At 56.3% G+C, this 14,768-nt stretch overlaps 1 protein-coding gene across 2 annotated transcripts in view; it reads right to left on the bottom strand.

Moving 5' to 3' along the window:
• The window catches only part of CAD (carbamoyl-phosphate synthetase 2, aspartate transcarbamylase, and dihydroorotase), a 35,759-nt gene that overhangs the window by 14,994 nt on the left and 5,997 nt on the right, over nucleotides 1-14,768 (bottom strand). For both annotated transcript variants that reach the window (XM_033145282.1, XM_033145281.1), the window contains exons 7-24: nucleotides 14,532-14,717; nucleotides 14,189-14,301; nucleotides 13,843-13,985; nucleotides 12,519-12,650; nucleotides 11,659-11,892; nucleotides 11,084-11,305; nucleotides 9,790-9,978; nucleotides 9,496-9,620; nucleotides 9,038-9,171; nucleotides 8,017-8,129; nucleotides 7,655-7,908; nucleotides 6,394-6,640; nucleotides 5,364-5,462; nucleotides 4,464-4,688; nucleotides 2,723-2,905; nucleotides 1,739-1,957; nucleotides 868-1,035; nucleotides 574-756 (exon numbers count right to left, since the gene is read on the bottom strand). In XM_033145282.1, coding sequence (XP_033001173.1) covers nucleotides 574-756; nucleotides 868-1,035; nucleotides 1,739-1,957; nucleotides 2,723-2,905; nucleotides 4,464-4,688; nucleotides 5,364-5,462; nucleotides 6,394-6,640; nucleotides 7,655-7,908; nucleotides 8,017-8,129; nucleotides 9,038-9,171; nucleotides 9,496-9,620; nucleotides 9,790-9,978; nucleotides 11,084-11,305; nucleotides 11,659-11,892; nucleotides 12,519-12,650; nucleotides 13,843-13,985; nucleotides 14,189-14,301; nucleotides 14,532-14,717 — 3,169 coding nt within the window. The remainder of the gene's footprint in view (nucleotides 1-573; nucleotides 757-867; nucleotides 1,036-1,738; nucleotides 1,958-2,722; nucleotides 2,906-4,463; nucleotides 4,689-5,363; nucleotides 5,463-6,393; nucleotides 6,641-7,654; nucleotides 7,909-8,016; nucleotides 8,130-9,037; nucleotides 9,172-9,495; nucleotides 9,621-9,789; nucleotides 9,979-11,083; nucleotides 11,306-11,658; nucleotides 11,893-12,518; nucleotides 12,651-13,842; nucleotides 13,986-14,188; nucleotides 14,302-14,531; nucleotides 14,718-14,768) is intronic.

The following is a 14,768-nucleotide window of genomic DNA, read 5'->3' as shown; positions in this document are numbered from 1 at the left end:
GAAACCCAAAAGTAGGATTTGGGCGCAAGAGCCCTCTCCCTTCCTTGGGTTCCCCCCAGCTGGTCCTCAGAAGCATGGCTGCCTCCAGCTGTGGGGGGCAGAGAAGACCCAAGGGGGCATTCTTCACCATCTCTCTTTATTTAACAGCCCTGAACAGTTTGGCGCCATCAGCAAACTGGGCCACTTCACTGCTCACCCCAAACTCCAGATCAAGTTAAAAAAAGCTCCAGTCCCTTTTCCGACCCTTGAAAATTGACCATTTATTCCAGCTCTCTGCTTCGTGTTTCTTAAGCAGTTGCTGACCTACAAGATGGTCCCTCCTCTCATTCCTTGACTGCTCATCTTATTCGGGAGCCTTGGTCAAAAGCTTTTTGGAAGTCCAAAGATGCTACATCTCAAGAAACACAGGCAACCAGCCCAGGATATTCCCCTCTGCACAGGACTTCTTCCTCTCTTCCGCTTTGAAATTCTTGGTGCTAAATGAAAATGCCTTTGGGGGTGTGTGGGGCGTTGCCGGGCCCTTTCCTCCCTCGCCCAAAGGGTGCCACCCGTTCCCCTCCCTGCCCGGCTCACCTTGTAGCTTCCGATGGTGAGCAGGATGTTCTTCCTGGGGATCTTGAACCCGGTGCTGAGCATGGCCTTGAGGTAGGCCTCGCAGCGGTTCTCGCCAAAGCAGGCCACCTCGCCCGTGCTGGTCATCTCCACGCCGAGGACCACGTCGGCCCCTGCCAGCCGCGAGAAGGAGAACTGGGGCACCTGGGGGCAAAGAGTGGCACGGGAGGACCATGGGCCCCGAACGGAGGCCCCTCGGAGAACCCGGGGGGAGACCCGGCTGCCTCAGCACCCCCACCCCCCGAGGCTGCTCACCTTGACACCCACGATGCCTGTGCCCGCCATCAGACCCACCGGCTCCACTTCTTCGCCCATGATCACCTGCGTGGCCAAAGCCACCAGGTCGACGCCCAGGGTCTTGGAGACAAAGGGGAAGGAGCGCGAGACCCTCACGTTGCACTCAATCACCTTCAGCTGGTCATGCTGTGGAGGAGGAGGAGGAGGAGGAGGAGAGGGAAGTTGGGCAGGAGGCCAAAGGGAGGCCACACGGCCCCAGCCCAGAGCGCCAATCGCACGGGGATGCGCCAGTCTCAAGCCAAGTTCAATGCCAAACAACAGCAACAGGTGCTGAAACGTTACTGCACAACCGCAGGCCGGGGTTCTGCATACACACGAAAATCCCATATGGCCAAGCCCCTGGAGCTGCCCTAGGAGAATCCTCCCTTCTCGCAGAGATCCTGTGCCAAGTGGGAATGTGCACGGTAAACCCAGCGCACAAGAATGTTAAATTCATTGCCTGCTCAGCGCAGTGGCTCTGGGAAGATCGTGCAAGCATGTCAGAGCCTGCACACAGCCCCCAAGCGTGAAAGCTCTGCCTCCATAGAACTGTAGTGCTGGAAGAGACCCCGAGGGTCATCCAGCCCAACCCCCTGCAGTGCAGGAATCGCAACTAAATGCATGAACGCAGAAAATAAATCTTATAAAGAACGAGCCTGAGATATCAACCCCCCTGCCTCCAACCCTGTCTGGTTGAAACATGCGCATCAGATGCAATTGTACTGCAATAGAAAACTCGGCAAAGCAAACCTGCTAAAGAACCCCACAGCCTGACATCGGGGCACCCGAGGACGGACAAAGGGGTCCGCCACCGCCCCCCTGGCTGCCCCGCTCGCCCGCCCCCCTTCACCTTGGCAATGAGCTGGAGGTTGAAGGGCCCCGTGACCTGCAGCTCCTGTCCAATGGCGTGCACAATGGCCTTGATGCGCTCCAGAGTCTTGGGCGTGATGTCCTGGGGGGGCGTCACCAGGGTGGCGTCCCCCGAATGCACCCCGGCGTTCTCCACATGCTCAGAGATGGCGATGGCCACCACCTGCCCGTCGCAGGCCACGGCATCCACATCTATCTCCTGTGGCAAGGGGGGGGGGAGAGCGCGAGAGCCGAGTCAAGCATGTGTTGACCCCACCCCCCAGCAGCAGACATCCCCCCCCCGGATTCATGCTCTCCGAGGGGCGTAAGTGCGCCTCTGAGCTTCATTGGGTACCCAAAAGCGCAAATCCTGCCCCCTGCTCCCCTCATTCCAACATCCAGCTTCGTGGCAGTGAAAGGCACAGGGACGAACATCCGCTGCCCCACTTGGAGGGCTCACCCCTAGATCACAAAACCACACCCTTTATCTCCCCCCCCCAGCTCTGAATCAGGAAGGGGTAGAGATGGGAAGGACTGGGGGGGGGGAACGGAAAAATTGGAAAAACCCAGTCACCCCCCCCCATTCCCCCCCCAGGCTTTCCAATCTCCAGGAAGGGGAGGATAGCATCTGTTTTTGCATTAGGAAGGCTGTCTGCTGGATCAGACCACTGACCCATCCAGTCCAGGATCCTGTTCTCACAACAGCTGACCAGACAGACGGCCGTTACGGAAAACCCACTAGCAGGATCCGAGCACCAGAGCCCTCTCTCCGCTCCCGTGGCCTCCAGCAAGTGGGATTGAGAAGCATTTACTGCCTCCGACTTTGTAAGGAGATCAGAGCCAACTTGGCTGTGTGAGCCACCGAGAGCCCTCTCTTCTCCTGCCCGAATTCGCCTGGTCCTCTTTTGAATCCGCTGGCCACCCTTGCCTGGTCCAGTGGGAGGGAGTTCCAGAGTCTAACTCCCCTTTCCCTCTGCCCACGCACCTTGGCCTCCTGGATGAACTTGGAGATGACCACCGGCTGCTCTTTGGAGACGGCCACGGCGTTGCAGAGGAACCTCTCCAGGTCGCTGTCCGAGTAGGCCACGTTCATGGCCGCCCCGCTGAGGACATAGGACGGCCGCACCACGCACGGGTAGCCCACCTTGCAGCAGAACTGCTTGGCCGACTGCGGGGAGGGGGAGGAGGAAATTGGTCAGCGGGGGCCATGGGTTCCCAGGGAGAAAAGATCCAGGGGGGAGCTCCGTCTGGCATGGGACCCCAGGGTCCATCCATTCTGGACCTCCGCCCTGAAGAAGGGCAGCAAATGACCCACAGGCCCTGGCCATCAGCTCTCAGGGGGAGCATCTGGATTCAGCTTCCAGACCCAATTCCAAGTGCTGGTCTTGACCTGTGAAGCCTTCAATGGACCAGGACCGCCAGACCTCAAGGACCGCCTCTTCCCATATGAAGCTGCCAGACCCCAATATCATCTTCTGAGGCCCTCCTTCGTGTGCCTCCTCCTCGAGAGGTCCGGAGGGTGGAGACACAAGAACAGGGCCTTCTCTGCAGTGGCTCCCCGTCTGTGGGATGCTCTCCCCAGGGAGGTTTGCCTGGCACCTTCACTACACACCTTTAGGCACCAGGCAAAAACGTTCCTTTTAAACCAGGCCTTTTCGGGGAGGGGGGAGTTATCAGGTTGTTGTTTTTATTCTGATTATGTATGTTGTGGTGTTTTTCTGTGAACCACCTTGTGACCTCTGGGTATAAACTCAATAAAGAAGAAGACGATCAGAAGAGATGGGCTGGATCAGGCCAGTGGGCCACTAGACTAGCATCATGAATTTAAAACAGCTTACAACCATGAAAATAAGGTGGGTCCTAAAATTGTACCCCTCGAGAGGCACAGGTCAGGGGGGCAAAGAGGAGGGAGTCCCAGGAAGAAGGCCGTCTCTCCCTGCCCCCCCCCCCGAGGGTGGAGGAACTACCAAGAGGGGCCCCTCTGCACCCACAAGGGGTCTGCAGGGAAGGAGGGGGCCTTGAAGGGATTTGGGGCCATTTAGGGCCGTGATCCCCTTACTATTCTTCCTGCATAATAATAATAATAATAATAATAATAATAATAATAATAATAATAATTTATTTATACCCCGCCCATCTGGCTGGGTTTCCCCAGCCACTCTGGGCGGCTTCCGACAGAACATTAAAATGCAATAATCTATTAAACATTAAAAGCCTCCCTAAACAGGGCTGCCTTCAGATGTCTTCTAAAGGTCTGGTAGTTGTTGTTCTCTTTGACATCTGGTGGGAGGGTGTTCCACAGGGCGGGCGCCACCACCGAGAAGGCCCTCTGCCTGGTTCCCTGTAACTTGGCTTCTCGCAGGGAGGGAACTGCCAGAAGGTCCTCGGAACTGGACCTCTGTGTCCGGGCTGAATGATGGGAGTGGAGACGCTCCTTCGGGTATACAGGATCGAGGCCGTTTAGGGCTTTCAAGGTCAGCACCAACACTTTGAATTGTGCTCGGAAACGTACTGGATTGCAGGGGTTTGGACTAGATGACTCCTTGGGGTCCCTTTCCAACTCTATTCTATGACCTGGGCCTGGAAAACTGGCAACCAACCCTGTTCTCACAGTGGCCACCCAGATGCCCAGGCAGGATCCGAACCCTCTCCCCCCCTTGGGGACAAGAGAGAGGTCCGCCCACCCCCTGTGCCCCACCAGCTGCCCTCCCCGGCCCCCTCCTCACCTCGGTGTCGGAGAGCTCCTTCCAGAGGGGCTGGCTGATGCTGATGGTGTCCAGCAGGCGGGAGAACTTGAAGCGGTTCTCGGCCGAGTCGATGGCCTCGGGGGACGTGCCCAGGATGCGGCACTGCTGCCGGTGCAGCGCCATGGCAATGTTGTTGGGCAGCTGCCCCCCCATGGACAGGATCACGCCCTCGGGGTTCTCCAGCTCGTAGATGTCCATCACCACCTGGTTGGGGGGAGGGAGGCCGGGTGAGGATCCCCAGGGGGGCAGGATCAGGCCCTCCATGCACAGCGGCTCGGGGTTTCCCCTCCTCCTGCTGCACCAAGGAGACCCCCCCGCCCCGCCCAACTGCGGTTCTAGCTGCAGAGAGGAGGCCCCTTTCCCCCACTTGGGGGTCATTTACACAGCCATCACTAGAAATCATTTTGGGAGAATCATTATGAGGTTTTATTCCATTGTTTTACAGTTTTAATAGCACACTACCACCTCAAATATTTTAGGGTAGCGGCACAGAACCTTTGGAACTCCCTGCCTATTGAGATCAATGCACTCTTTTCGGCACCTGCTAAAAAAAACATTCTCGCAGCTTCAACAAGCCTCCCAGGAGAGTGGATGTGAGTTTCAACTTGTTTCAGTCTATTGCGGCTGCAATTTCCTGTATGTTTTGAATTATGGCTGAAACTCAGTGATAATTGTATTGCTCCGTCTTTTCTTTCTTTGTCAACTGCTTTGAGGTGTCCCGCCCCCCCCACCCCCCGTGATCAAGGGGCATATAGATTTTGTGAAACAAGTAAATAAAGGATGGCGGAGGAATAGCGTAAAATGAATAAAGAGAAGTCCTACAAGACAGGTGAGACTTGTTTGAGGCCCTGATCCCCCCCAGCCCTGGACGGGACCCACCTCGAAGGACATCTCGTCGAAGTAGAGCCGGTCACACATGTCGTAGTCGGTGCTGACCGTCTCCGGGTTGTAGTTCACCATGATGGTTTTGTAACCCATCTGCAGAGGAGAGAAGGAAGGCGTGGCGTTGAGTCCATCCTCCCAGAACTCACATCCCCACTGCAGCCAGAAGAAAGCTGTGGGTCCGGCCCCCTGTCCTGCCACCCCCCACCCTAAGGACACCCTAGAACAGGACTTCTCAAACGTGGGTCCCTAGCTGTTGTTGGGACTAAAGTTCCCATCGTCCCTGACCACTAGTGCTGCTAGCTAGTTCAGGGTGATGAGAGTTGTAGTCCACCGACAGCTGGGGCTTCAGATGAGAAACACGACCCCCAAACCAACGGGGGCCGGACAGAAGGGCCTCCCTCCCCAGCGCCGGTGCCACCCACAGCCTTCAGCCCAGAGACAGCCAGTGGGATGCTCCCAATGGTGACAAAGGACAGGACAGGGCCTTCTCAGTGGTGGCTCCCCATTTATGGAACACCCTCCAGATTGAGATAAAAGAATCCTCCACATCGGCTGCATTTAGGAGGAAACCTATCCGATATGGATGCCGCTTACGAGTTCAGCCCCAGGGTTGCTGTTTTATAATGGATGCATGGTTTTATTCTGTTTTATTTTGCATTATCTGAAGGGCTTCTTTTCTGCTGCTCCAAAGGCTTCGAGTTACACGAAAGGAGATTCCAACAAAACACCAGGAAGAACTTTCTGGCGGCAAGAACTGCTTGACGGTGGAACGGTGGACTCCCTCGGGAAGCGGTGGACTCTCCTTCCTTGGAGGTTTTTAAGCAGAGGTTGGACGGCCCCCTGCCATGCCTGCTTTAGCTGAGGTTCCTGCACGGCAGGGGGCTGGACTAGATGTCCCTTGGGGGTCCCTTTCAACCCTACAATTCTATGGAATACAACGGCTAGCATCACCGAGGGAGACGGGGGGGGGGAATAGACTGGGGGTCCCTTGGACCCAGCCCCCCCCCCCCGGGAAAAGGCTCACCTTGCGCAGCTCCTGAATGCAGCCCACGGCGCACCAGTCGAACTCCACGCTGCTGCCGATGCGGTAGACGCCGGAGCCAATGACCATGACGTGGGGCTCGCGGAAGGCCAGGTCGTGCTCCACCCCGTTGTAGGTCAGGTAGAGGTAGTTGGTCTGGGCCGGCCACTCGGCCGCCACCGTGTCGATCTGCTTGACCACCGGCAGAATCTTCAGGTCGTGGCGCATCTTCCTGACGGCCAGCTCCGTGCTGCAAGAGGAAAAGTTCCCTTGTAACACGCTGAGCGTTAGGGATTTTGGAAAGGGCTCTTCCCTCACCTTGCCTGGTGCCACCTGGGGTCTATAGAATCACAGTCGGAGGTGACTCCTAGTCCAGCCCCCCTGCCTGCCATGCAGGAATCTCCGCTAAAGCATCTCTGACAGACGGCCATCCAAGCTCTGCTCAGAAACCTCCAAGGAAGGACAGCCCACAACCTCCTGAGGGGATCTGTTCTGCTGTCAAACAGCTCTCACCTGCATAAAGTTTTTCCATCTGTCGGAATCTCCTTTCTCGTCACTCAAAGCCGTGGGTTCGAGTCCTACCCTCCAGAGCAGCAAAAAACAGGCTTGCTCCCTCTTCCGTGGGGCAGCCCTTCAGATATGGGAAGGTGGCTCTCGTGTCCCCTCTCACACCTGAAGGGCTGCCCCATGGAAGAGGGAGGAAGCGTGTTTCCTCCTGCTTCAGAGAGAAGGACCTGAAGCAAGGGAGCCAGGAAACAAGAAAGGAGATTCCGCTAAACATTAGGAAGAACTCTTCTGACGGGAATTGCCGTTTGGCAGTGGAACAGATGACGTCGGAAGGGGGCGGACTCTCCTTCGCTGGAGGTTTTTGAACAGAAGTGGGGTGGTCATCTGTCAGGGATTCTTTAGCTGCGATTCCTGCATTGCAGGGGGTTGGACTAGATGGCCCTCGGGGGACCCTTCCAACCCTAAAATCATATCTTGGCCTAGCTTAGCCATGGCCAACCTGGTGCCCTCCAGGTGGCTTGGATGACAACTCCCATGAGCCGCGGCATCTTTTCCTGTGATTCCTGTGATTGCAGGGATTTGGCTGGATTACTATGATTCCATAACAATTGCCCCGGGACAGCTGAAAGAAGTGCCGAACACGCTGGCACCCTGGCAGTCAGGCCTGCAGCGATGCCCTCCCTCCCTTGCTATTCCCCACAGGGGGAGAGGGGGCTGCTGCTCCTGGCTGGATGGGGGGGGGCACACCTCCAGGTACCTGAGCACAGCTTGGGCCACCTGTTTGTCTGAGAAGCCAAGCTGCTTGGCCAGCTTGAGGACGGCGGTTGGCATGGAGCCCGGCTCAGCCTGGCGGTAGGACTCGAGGCACAGGGCATGGTCCGCGATGTTCTTCATCTTGTGCAGGAACCAGCGGTCAATCTTGGTCAGCTCGTAGAGGCGCTCGATGGAGTAGCCGGCCCGCAGGGCGGCCGCCAGGACAAAGATGCGCTTGTCGGTTGGTGTCTCCAGCTCCTGTGGGTTGAGGAAAGGGGGGGGGCAGGCAGACAGAGAGGGTCAGAGCTCTGAGCCCGGTGGGGCAGGCACAGTCTTGCCAGGAGGGCAGCCGGACTCTCTCCTTACCATGTCTGAAGCGGGCTTCACGGTGTGGTCAAAGCCCACACAGTTCTCATCCACCATGCGCAGAGCCTTCTGGAAGGCCTCTTCAAAGCTGCGCCCAATCGCCATCACCTCGCCTGGGGGGTGGGCAGGAAAGAAGGGGGGTGGGCAAGAGGCAAGTTATCAAATGATCCAAAGGGAGCCTGTTCCCCAAAGCAAGATCCGAGGGAGAAGGGTGGGGGTGGGTCCAGATGCCGAAGGGGCAACAGAGAGTCGGCGACAGGGAGCAGTTCAGACTCTGAGGCTGAAGCAGAGGAGGGGGGTCACGAGGCTGCTGAAGAATCGCAGGAGTCTCCCCCCCCCACTGGCCTCCAAGACTGCGCAGGATCACGAGGAGGGCGGAACAGAGGCCAGAGTTGCAGCTTAGAGACTGCTGGGGAATCGACATCGCTTGTAGGGTTAAAAGAAGTTTTGTTAAGTAGTAATTTATAAATTACTGGGAGGGGGAGAGTTAAGAATAGATGTACTGGAAATTTGAGTTTATAGCAATAATTATAGTAACAAAATGCATAATTAGAATGACTTTAGAAAACCATCAGTCGAGATTGAAGGACGTCTTAGGCTGTGATAGCCAAACATTTCGAAATGCTTAAATGGATGCTATGTTGGAAAATATGTGTAAAAACTAATAAAAATGAGAGAGAGAGAGAGAGGAAGAGAGAGAGACTGCCGGGGAAACATCCGAGAGAAGAGCCTCAGAGAGGGTGGAAGCTCAGTCCTGGAAGCTGCTCTGTAGGGGCAAGACCTGCTGTCGGGGAGGGTTGCAGAGTTGTCTCCTTGAATAGAGTTAACTTTGCTGAACGGCATCTGACTCCAGTCCTGACTCCGGGTCTACGCTGGTCCGGGGCTTATGCTCTTAACTGAAAGTTCTAGACCCGCGAAAGGCAAAAGGACCAAATCCTGCCTCTTCAGTGTCTCAGAAGGACCTCCAACCAAGCGAGCTCAGCTGGGTCTCCCAGGGACCCCCCCTCCCCCCCCCGCTCACCCACACTCTTCATGGAGCTGCCAATCTTGGTGCTGACGCGCAGAAACTTGCTGAGGTCCCAGCGCGGGATCTTGACCACGCAGTAATCCAGGCTGGGCTCAAAGCAGGCGGTGGTGGAGTTGGTGACCGAGTTCCTGGGGCAGAGAATCGTACGGTCGGAAGGCACCCCCGAGGGCCATCTAGCCCAACCCCCTGCAAGGCAGGAATTGCCTGCCCAACACGGGGCTCAAACCCACGACCCTGTATGTGGAAAGCTCTCCCCAGGGAGCCTCGCCTAGCACCGTCATGATACATCTTTGGTGCCAAGCGAGGGCAGCTCAAATCCAGGCCGCTTCTGTGTTTCAAGGGACGCTTCTTGCAAGGAAAGCAGGGAAGGACCCTCGGATCCTGTGAGCAGCAAGCCCCCAGTCCCAGCCAGGATTCGGCGGAGCGATGCCCCACCCCACGGCGGGCATTACCTGAGGACGGGCAGAGGGATGCCCAAAGCCAGCTTGGCAGCCACGTATGCCAAGGGGTAGCCGGTGGCCTTGCTTGCCAGCGCTGAGCTCCGCGACAGCCGGGCATTCACCTCGATGATGTAGTACTGCGGGGGGGGGGGGGCAAAAGAGAAGGTTGCGGGAGCAGATCCAGCCACAGGGGGCAAGGGGGGCTTGAGCAGGCAGCCGGGGGCCAGAGAGGGCAGAAGCCGGCGTGCGCTGCTCGGGCACAGGGCAGCCACCCCACCCCACCCCAACCCACCGGCCGGGTCTCACCTGCTCAGATTCAGGGTTCAGGGCATACTGGATGTTACACTCGCCCACGATGCCCAGGTGCCGCACCACCTTGATGGCCGTGGTGCGCAGGAGGTTGTACTCGCGGTCATTGAGCGTCTGGCTGGGGGCCACCACGATGGACTCCCCCGTGTGGATGCCCAGCGGGTCCAGGTTCTCCATGTTGCACACCTGGCTCGGGGAGGGGAGGGGGAGAGCAGGTGAGGCAGGTGGGAAGAGGGGGTCCCTTCTGGGGCACAAACACGCCCCCTCCCCAACCACACAAGCTGTTCCGGCAGTGGGTGCGACATCGAATAATGTCTATATGTAGCTGGCAGATGAAGAATCGGAAATTCCTTTGTTTCTTAACTGTATTTCTTTCTTTTACCTTATTGGCCGGAGCGTAAGCCTCACGTTTCACTCCAAATTCCGACCGTGAAAAGTTAAAGGGTGGCTTATATACACCACCTTACAAAAAATTGCTTTTACAATATCACTGCTAAAATAGACATACGGTAAAATGGAACGGGAGCGGCCTATATTCAGGTATTGTTTTCTTCTTTTTCCCCCTTGGATTTTTAAGGTGAGGCTTATATCCGGGCCAATACGGTAATCCTTCTCCTATCTCTTTTTATCTATTTCTTTTCTCTCTCTTTTCCACTGGATGTAAGTTTTTATTGTATCTAGATAAATGTTTTAGTCCGGGGGGGGGGGGGGAAGAGAATTAATAATAACCTTTGTTTAGGGAAGTTTTTAATGTTTGATGTTTTACTGTGTTTTCAGTATTCTGTTGGCAGCCGCCCAGAAAGGCTGGGGAGGCCTGGGCAGATATGGGGGGTAGATATAAGTAATAAATTATCATCATCATCATCATCATCAAATTATTATTATTATTATTTGTATCTCTCTTTATAAAATCAAATGAAATTTACTCGGAGGAGGAGGAGGACTCTCCCTCACAGGAAGTTTTGAAGTAGAGATCATAGAATTGCAGCGTTGAAAGGGACCCCCGAGGGTCATCTAGTCCAACCTCTTGCAATGCAGGAATCTCAGTGCCAGGTGGTCACCCAACCTCTGCTTAAAAACCTCCAGTGGGAGAGAGTCCACAATCTCCTTTAGGGATCTCTCTCAGGGATCCTTTAGCTGCGATTTCCTTTCAATTCTATGAACCATTAGTGACTTTCCCGGACTGGCCGCTTCCAGGCAGAGATCCAACGGGTGAGGACCAAGCGGGTCCTGCGAATGCCAGCCCTGCCCCCTTGTCTCCAACAAAGACGCCCCCCCCCCCGCTGCTCACCGTGACGCAGTTGTCGTAGGCATCCCGCACCACCTCGTACTCGATCTCCTTCCAGCCCTTGAGCGACTTGTCCACCAGCACTTGGGAGGTGTGGGCAAAGGCCTGGCTCACCAGCGCCGTCAGCTCCTCTCGCCCGTTGGCAAAGCCGGAGCCCAGGCCGCCCAGCGCATAGGCAGAGCGCACAAGCACCGGGTAGCCCAGCCTCTCAGCCGCCGCCTGCGCCTGGGGGGGAGGAGGGAGGGAGGGAGCAGTGAGGGGCCCGGCCTCCTCCAGGAGGCCCCAAGGGTGCCCAGCGACTGGCACCTCCAGTCTCCGGGTCCGTTCGCACTGCATATTCTGGGGCAGTGTGTGTGTTTAGTGGGGGTGGACCCCTCTGGCCCTTTGTAGCCACTCAGATATAGCAGCCCCCCACCCCGATTTTCAGAAGCTCCCCCTCTACAAAGAGAAGCCAGCAGGGCTCTTCCAGACCTTCTTCCTGCAGGAACAAGCCCCCCCCCTTGCCTTGGGGACCACCTCCCGCAAAGGAAAGGCCAGCCTTGAGAATGAAGGCGGTCGCCCTGCGTGAGCCCCCTCACCTGTTCGAGGGAGCAGGCGGCCTCGCTGGGCGCCACATGCTCCCCGATCTCCTCCATCTTCTCCACAAAGACCTTGCGGTCCTCCGTCATCTCGATGGAGGTCACCGGAGTGCCCAGAACGCGGACGTGGTAGCGCTCCAGGACGCCCGCCTTGGTCAGCTCCACGCCGCAGTTCAGGGCCGTCTGGCCCCCGAAGGTCAGCAGGATCCCATCGGGGCGCTCGTTCTTGATGACCTGGTCGCGGGGAAAGGAGGTGTCGGGAATTGGCAGGACTCCAGCGGAAAGGGGGCTGGAGCCTGACCGGGGAGTGGGGGGCAGGAGAAGATTCAGAGCTGGAGGAGGAAGCAGGCCAGGCAAGCAAAGGATCAGATCCTTCCCTACCCTTTCCTGCAGAACCAGGAGGGGACTGAAAAGGGAGGAGCAGAGGAGGTTGCCACACGGGCACAGTCTCCATCGAGCACCCGCCTCTCCTCTCTCCAAAACTCTGGGGGCCACCCAGGCACCGCTGAGGTCCCTGCTATGTGAGAGTCTTTTCTCCCTCCCTCCCTCCCTCCCTCCCTCCCTCCCTCCCTCGTAACAGTATGACTCTGAGGCACCCAAGAAAGGTTCAGGACAGAGAGAAGAAAGCCCTTCTTCATGCAGCGCAGAGTTAAACTGCGGAACTCGCTGCCACAAGAGGCAGTGAGGGCCACCGATCTGGACAGATTTAAAAGAGGATGGCACAAATTCTTGGAGCAGAGGGGTAGCAGCAGCCACTACTTGCTGCCTCCAGGTGACTCAGGATACCACTTGCCCCTTGAGCGTCCCTCTGAATTCTACAATTCCACGGTGAGGGGGGAGAAGGGGGGAGGCCAGCTCACCTGAGCCACGTAGTCAGGGGTGATGGGCAGGAAGTAGACTTTGTCCGCCAGGCCTTTCGAGGTCTGCACAGTGGCAATGTTGGGGTTGATCAGCACAGTCTGAATGCTCTCCTCCTTCAGGGCCTTGATGGCCTGGCAGGGAGGGAGGGAGGGAAGGAAGGAAGAGGGAATTGGGTCAGGCGTGTGTGTGTGTGTCGTCCGTCCGTCCCCCTGCCAATCCGCCTTGCCAACAAGGACGCCAGCCAAGGGAACAACCTCGAATTTGCAACCACGACGTTCACAATCTGAAGGAACGCAAATGCGTAGGGAGGCCGCCCTATTGTGGGAAGGGAGTTTGCCAAGCTTCACGTGGCCTTGGCTGATAGGGAGAGATTAGCACCTCCAGGAGATGCTCCCGGGGGGGGGGGGTCTCAGCTGCACCCACACTGTGACAGTCCCCACGTGCTCCCAGCACCCTGACCTCCCTCCCATCACCCCCCCCCAAAAGCCCCAAGCCCTATCCCCCCACCAATAACTTTAAAGTCTAGATTAGCTGCAGATACTTCTGTGAGATCAGGGACCTTCTGTGTGGCTTGTGTATTTTAATAAACAGAGTGAAGGAGTATGAGTCATCGGGGCAGGGGTAGTATTTGTGTGTTAATTTACTAGGGCTTAGCATATTTTCGGGTTGCTATCTTGTTTATTGTTTTAGAGATTATAAATGCCTCATTGATTTGTTTAGCATAAAACATGACTTCTGTGGTCATTGTGATGTCTAGCTTGTTTTTTTAGTTGCAGGTTTGCCAAGAGTGTTCTACAGATTGCAATTGCTTTATTGGTGATTTGTTAATTACAAATATATGATTTTTGTTGTCCCTGTGAGGATCTGAAATTTTTGGCTAATATTTATTCTGTTGTAGATTTGCTTGTTTATGATAAAGTTATGATAAATTTTAGTTCTTTATTGGTGCTGTTGACATGTTTCTGTAATTTCTGAATGTTGCTTTTCTGTGTTTTTATTACTTGCTCCCAATATAAATTCAAGTTGTAATTTTGCTTGTTCACGATACAATTGTTTAGTTGTTTACTGATGTTGTTTACATGATTTTCTGATTTTTGTACACTACTTTTCTCTATTTTCATTACTTTGCTCCTCACTTTGTGGAGTGAAGGGTAGTCTGCAAACAGTGTAAACAAGGAAGGTAAAATAAAATTACATTATTGCTACTTATTGTTTTGTAAGCCGCTTTGGGATTCGTCTCAACGGGGGGAAAGTGGCACAGAACTACGGTCAATCAAATCAAATTGATGGCCCCCCTCCCCTCCCCTCCCCCACTCAACTCACCTGGGAGCCAGAGTAGTCAAATTCGCCAGCCTGCCCTATAGAGAGCCCCCCTGAGCCCAGGATGAGCACCTTGTGGGGCCGGGCAGTGCTGCTGGCGGGGGGCATTTTGGCAAAGCAGAGGCGGTGCTGCAGGAGCTCACGAACTGAGGTGGGGGGGGGAGAGAGAGAAAGAAAAAGGGGGCATCTCAGTTAACTCAGTGGTCCAGCCCCACCTGAGGTGCCTACGATACCTCAACCCGGACAGGGCAGAGTGGGGCAGGCCCCACCAGCACGCAAGGTGGAAATGAGGGTCTTCCGCAGCCCCTCAGGGACCAGACCTGCCCCCGCCCCCCCCCCCAGCGGGCACCTGTCTCAGGGCTCTGCGCTCCCTCCGCCTGGCCCCGCACCGTCTCCAGGAAGATGTCAAAGAGACACTCCAGGTCTGTGGGTCCAGCATTGTGCTCAGGGTGAAACTGCACACTGAAAGGGGGAGAGAGAGAAAAGGCTTTGGGGGGTCAGGAGCCCCAGGGGTGTAGGGAGACCCTGCCAGCGCACAGAAACCTGGAACTGGAGAGTCGGAGGGGATCCCAATGGTCACCTGCCCCAACCCCCAGCAGGTGCTCTGCCACGCACCGTACTCCCCACTCCAAAAGGGGGCAGGAGGGAGGGAAGACACCCCCCAATGCAAACACACCCCCACCGCCTCTCACCTGAAGAAAGGCTTGGAGTCGTGGACGAGGCCCTCGTTGGAGAGGTCGTTGGCGTTGCTGAAGAGGGTGGACCAGCCGGCCGGCAGGCTAGCCGAGTCGACCGCAAAGCCGTGGTTCTGGGAGGTGATGAAGCAGCGCTGGGAGCCCTGGTGGAGGCACGGCTGGTTGTGCCCGCGGTTTCCGTACCTGCCCAGGTGGGGAGAGGAGGGAAGTCAGGCCTGGCCAGAGGGAGCAGCC

This window comes from Lacerta agilis, chromosome 3 (genome assembly GCF_009819535.1).
Source record: "Lacerta agilis isolate rLacAgi1 chromosome 3, rLacAgi1.pri, whole genome shotgun sequence".
Classification (NCBI taxonomy): domain Eukaryota; kingdom Metazoa; phylum Chordata; class Lepidosauria; order Squamata; family Lacertidae; genus Lacerta; species Lacerta agilis.
Note: the sequence above shows the minus strand (reverse complement) of the source record. Positions and strands in the feature narration are given on the sequence as shown.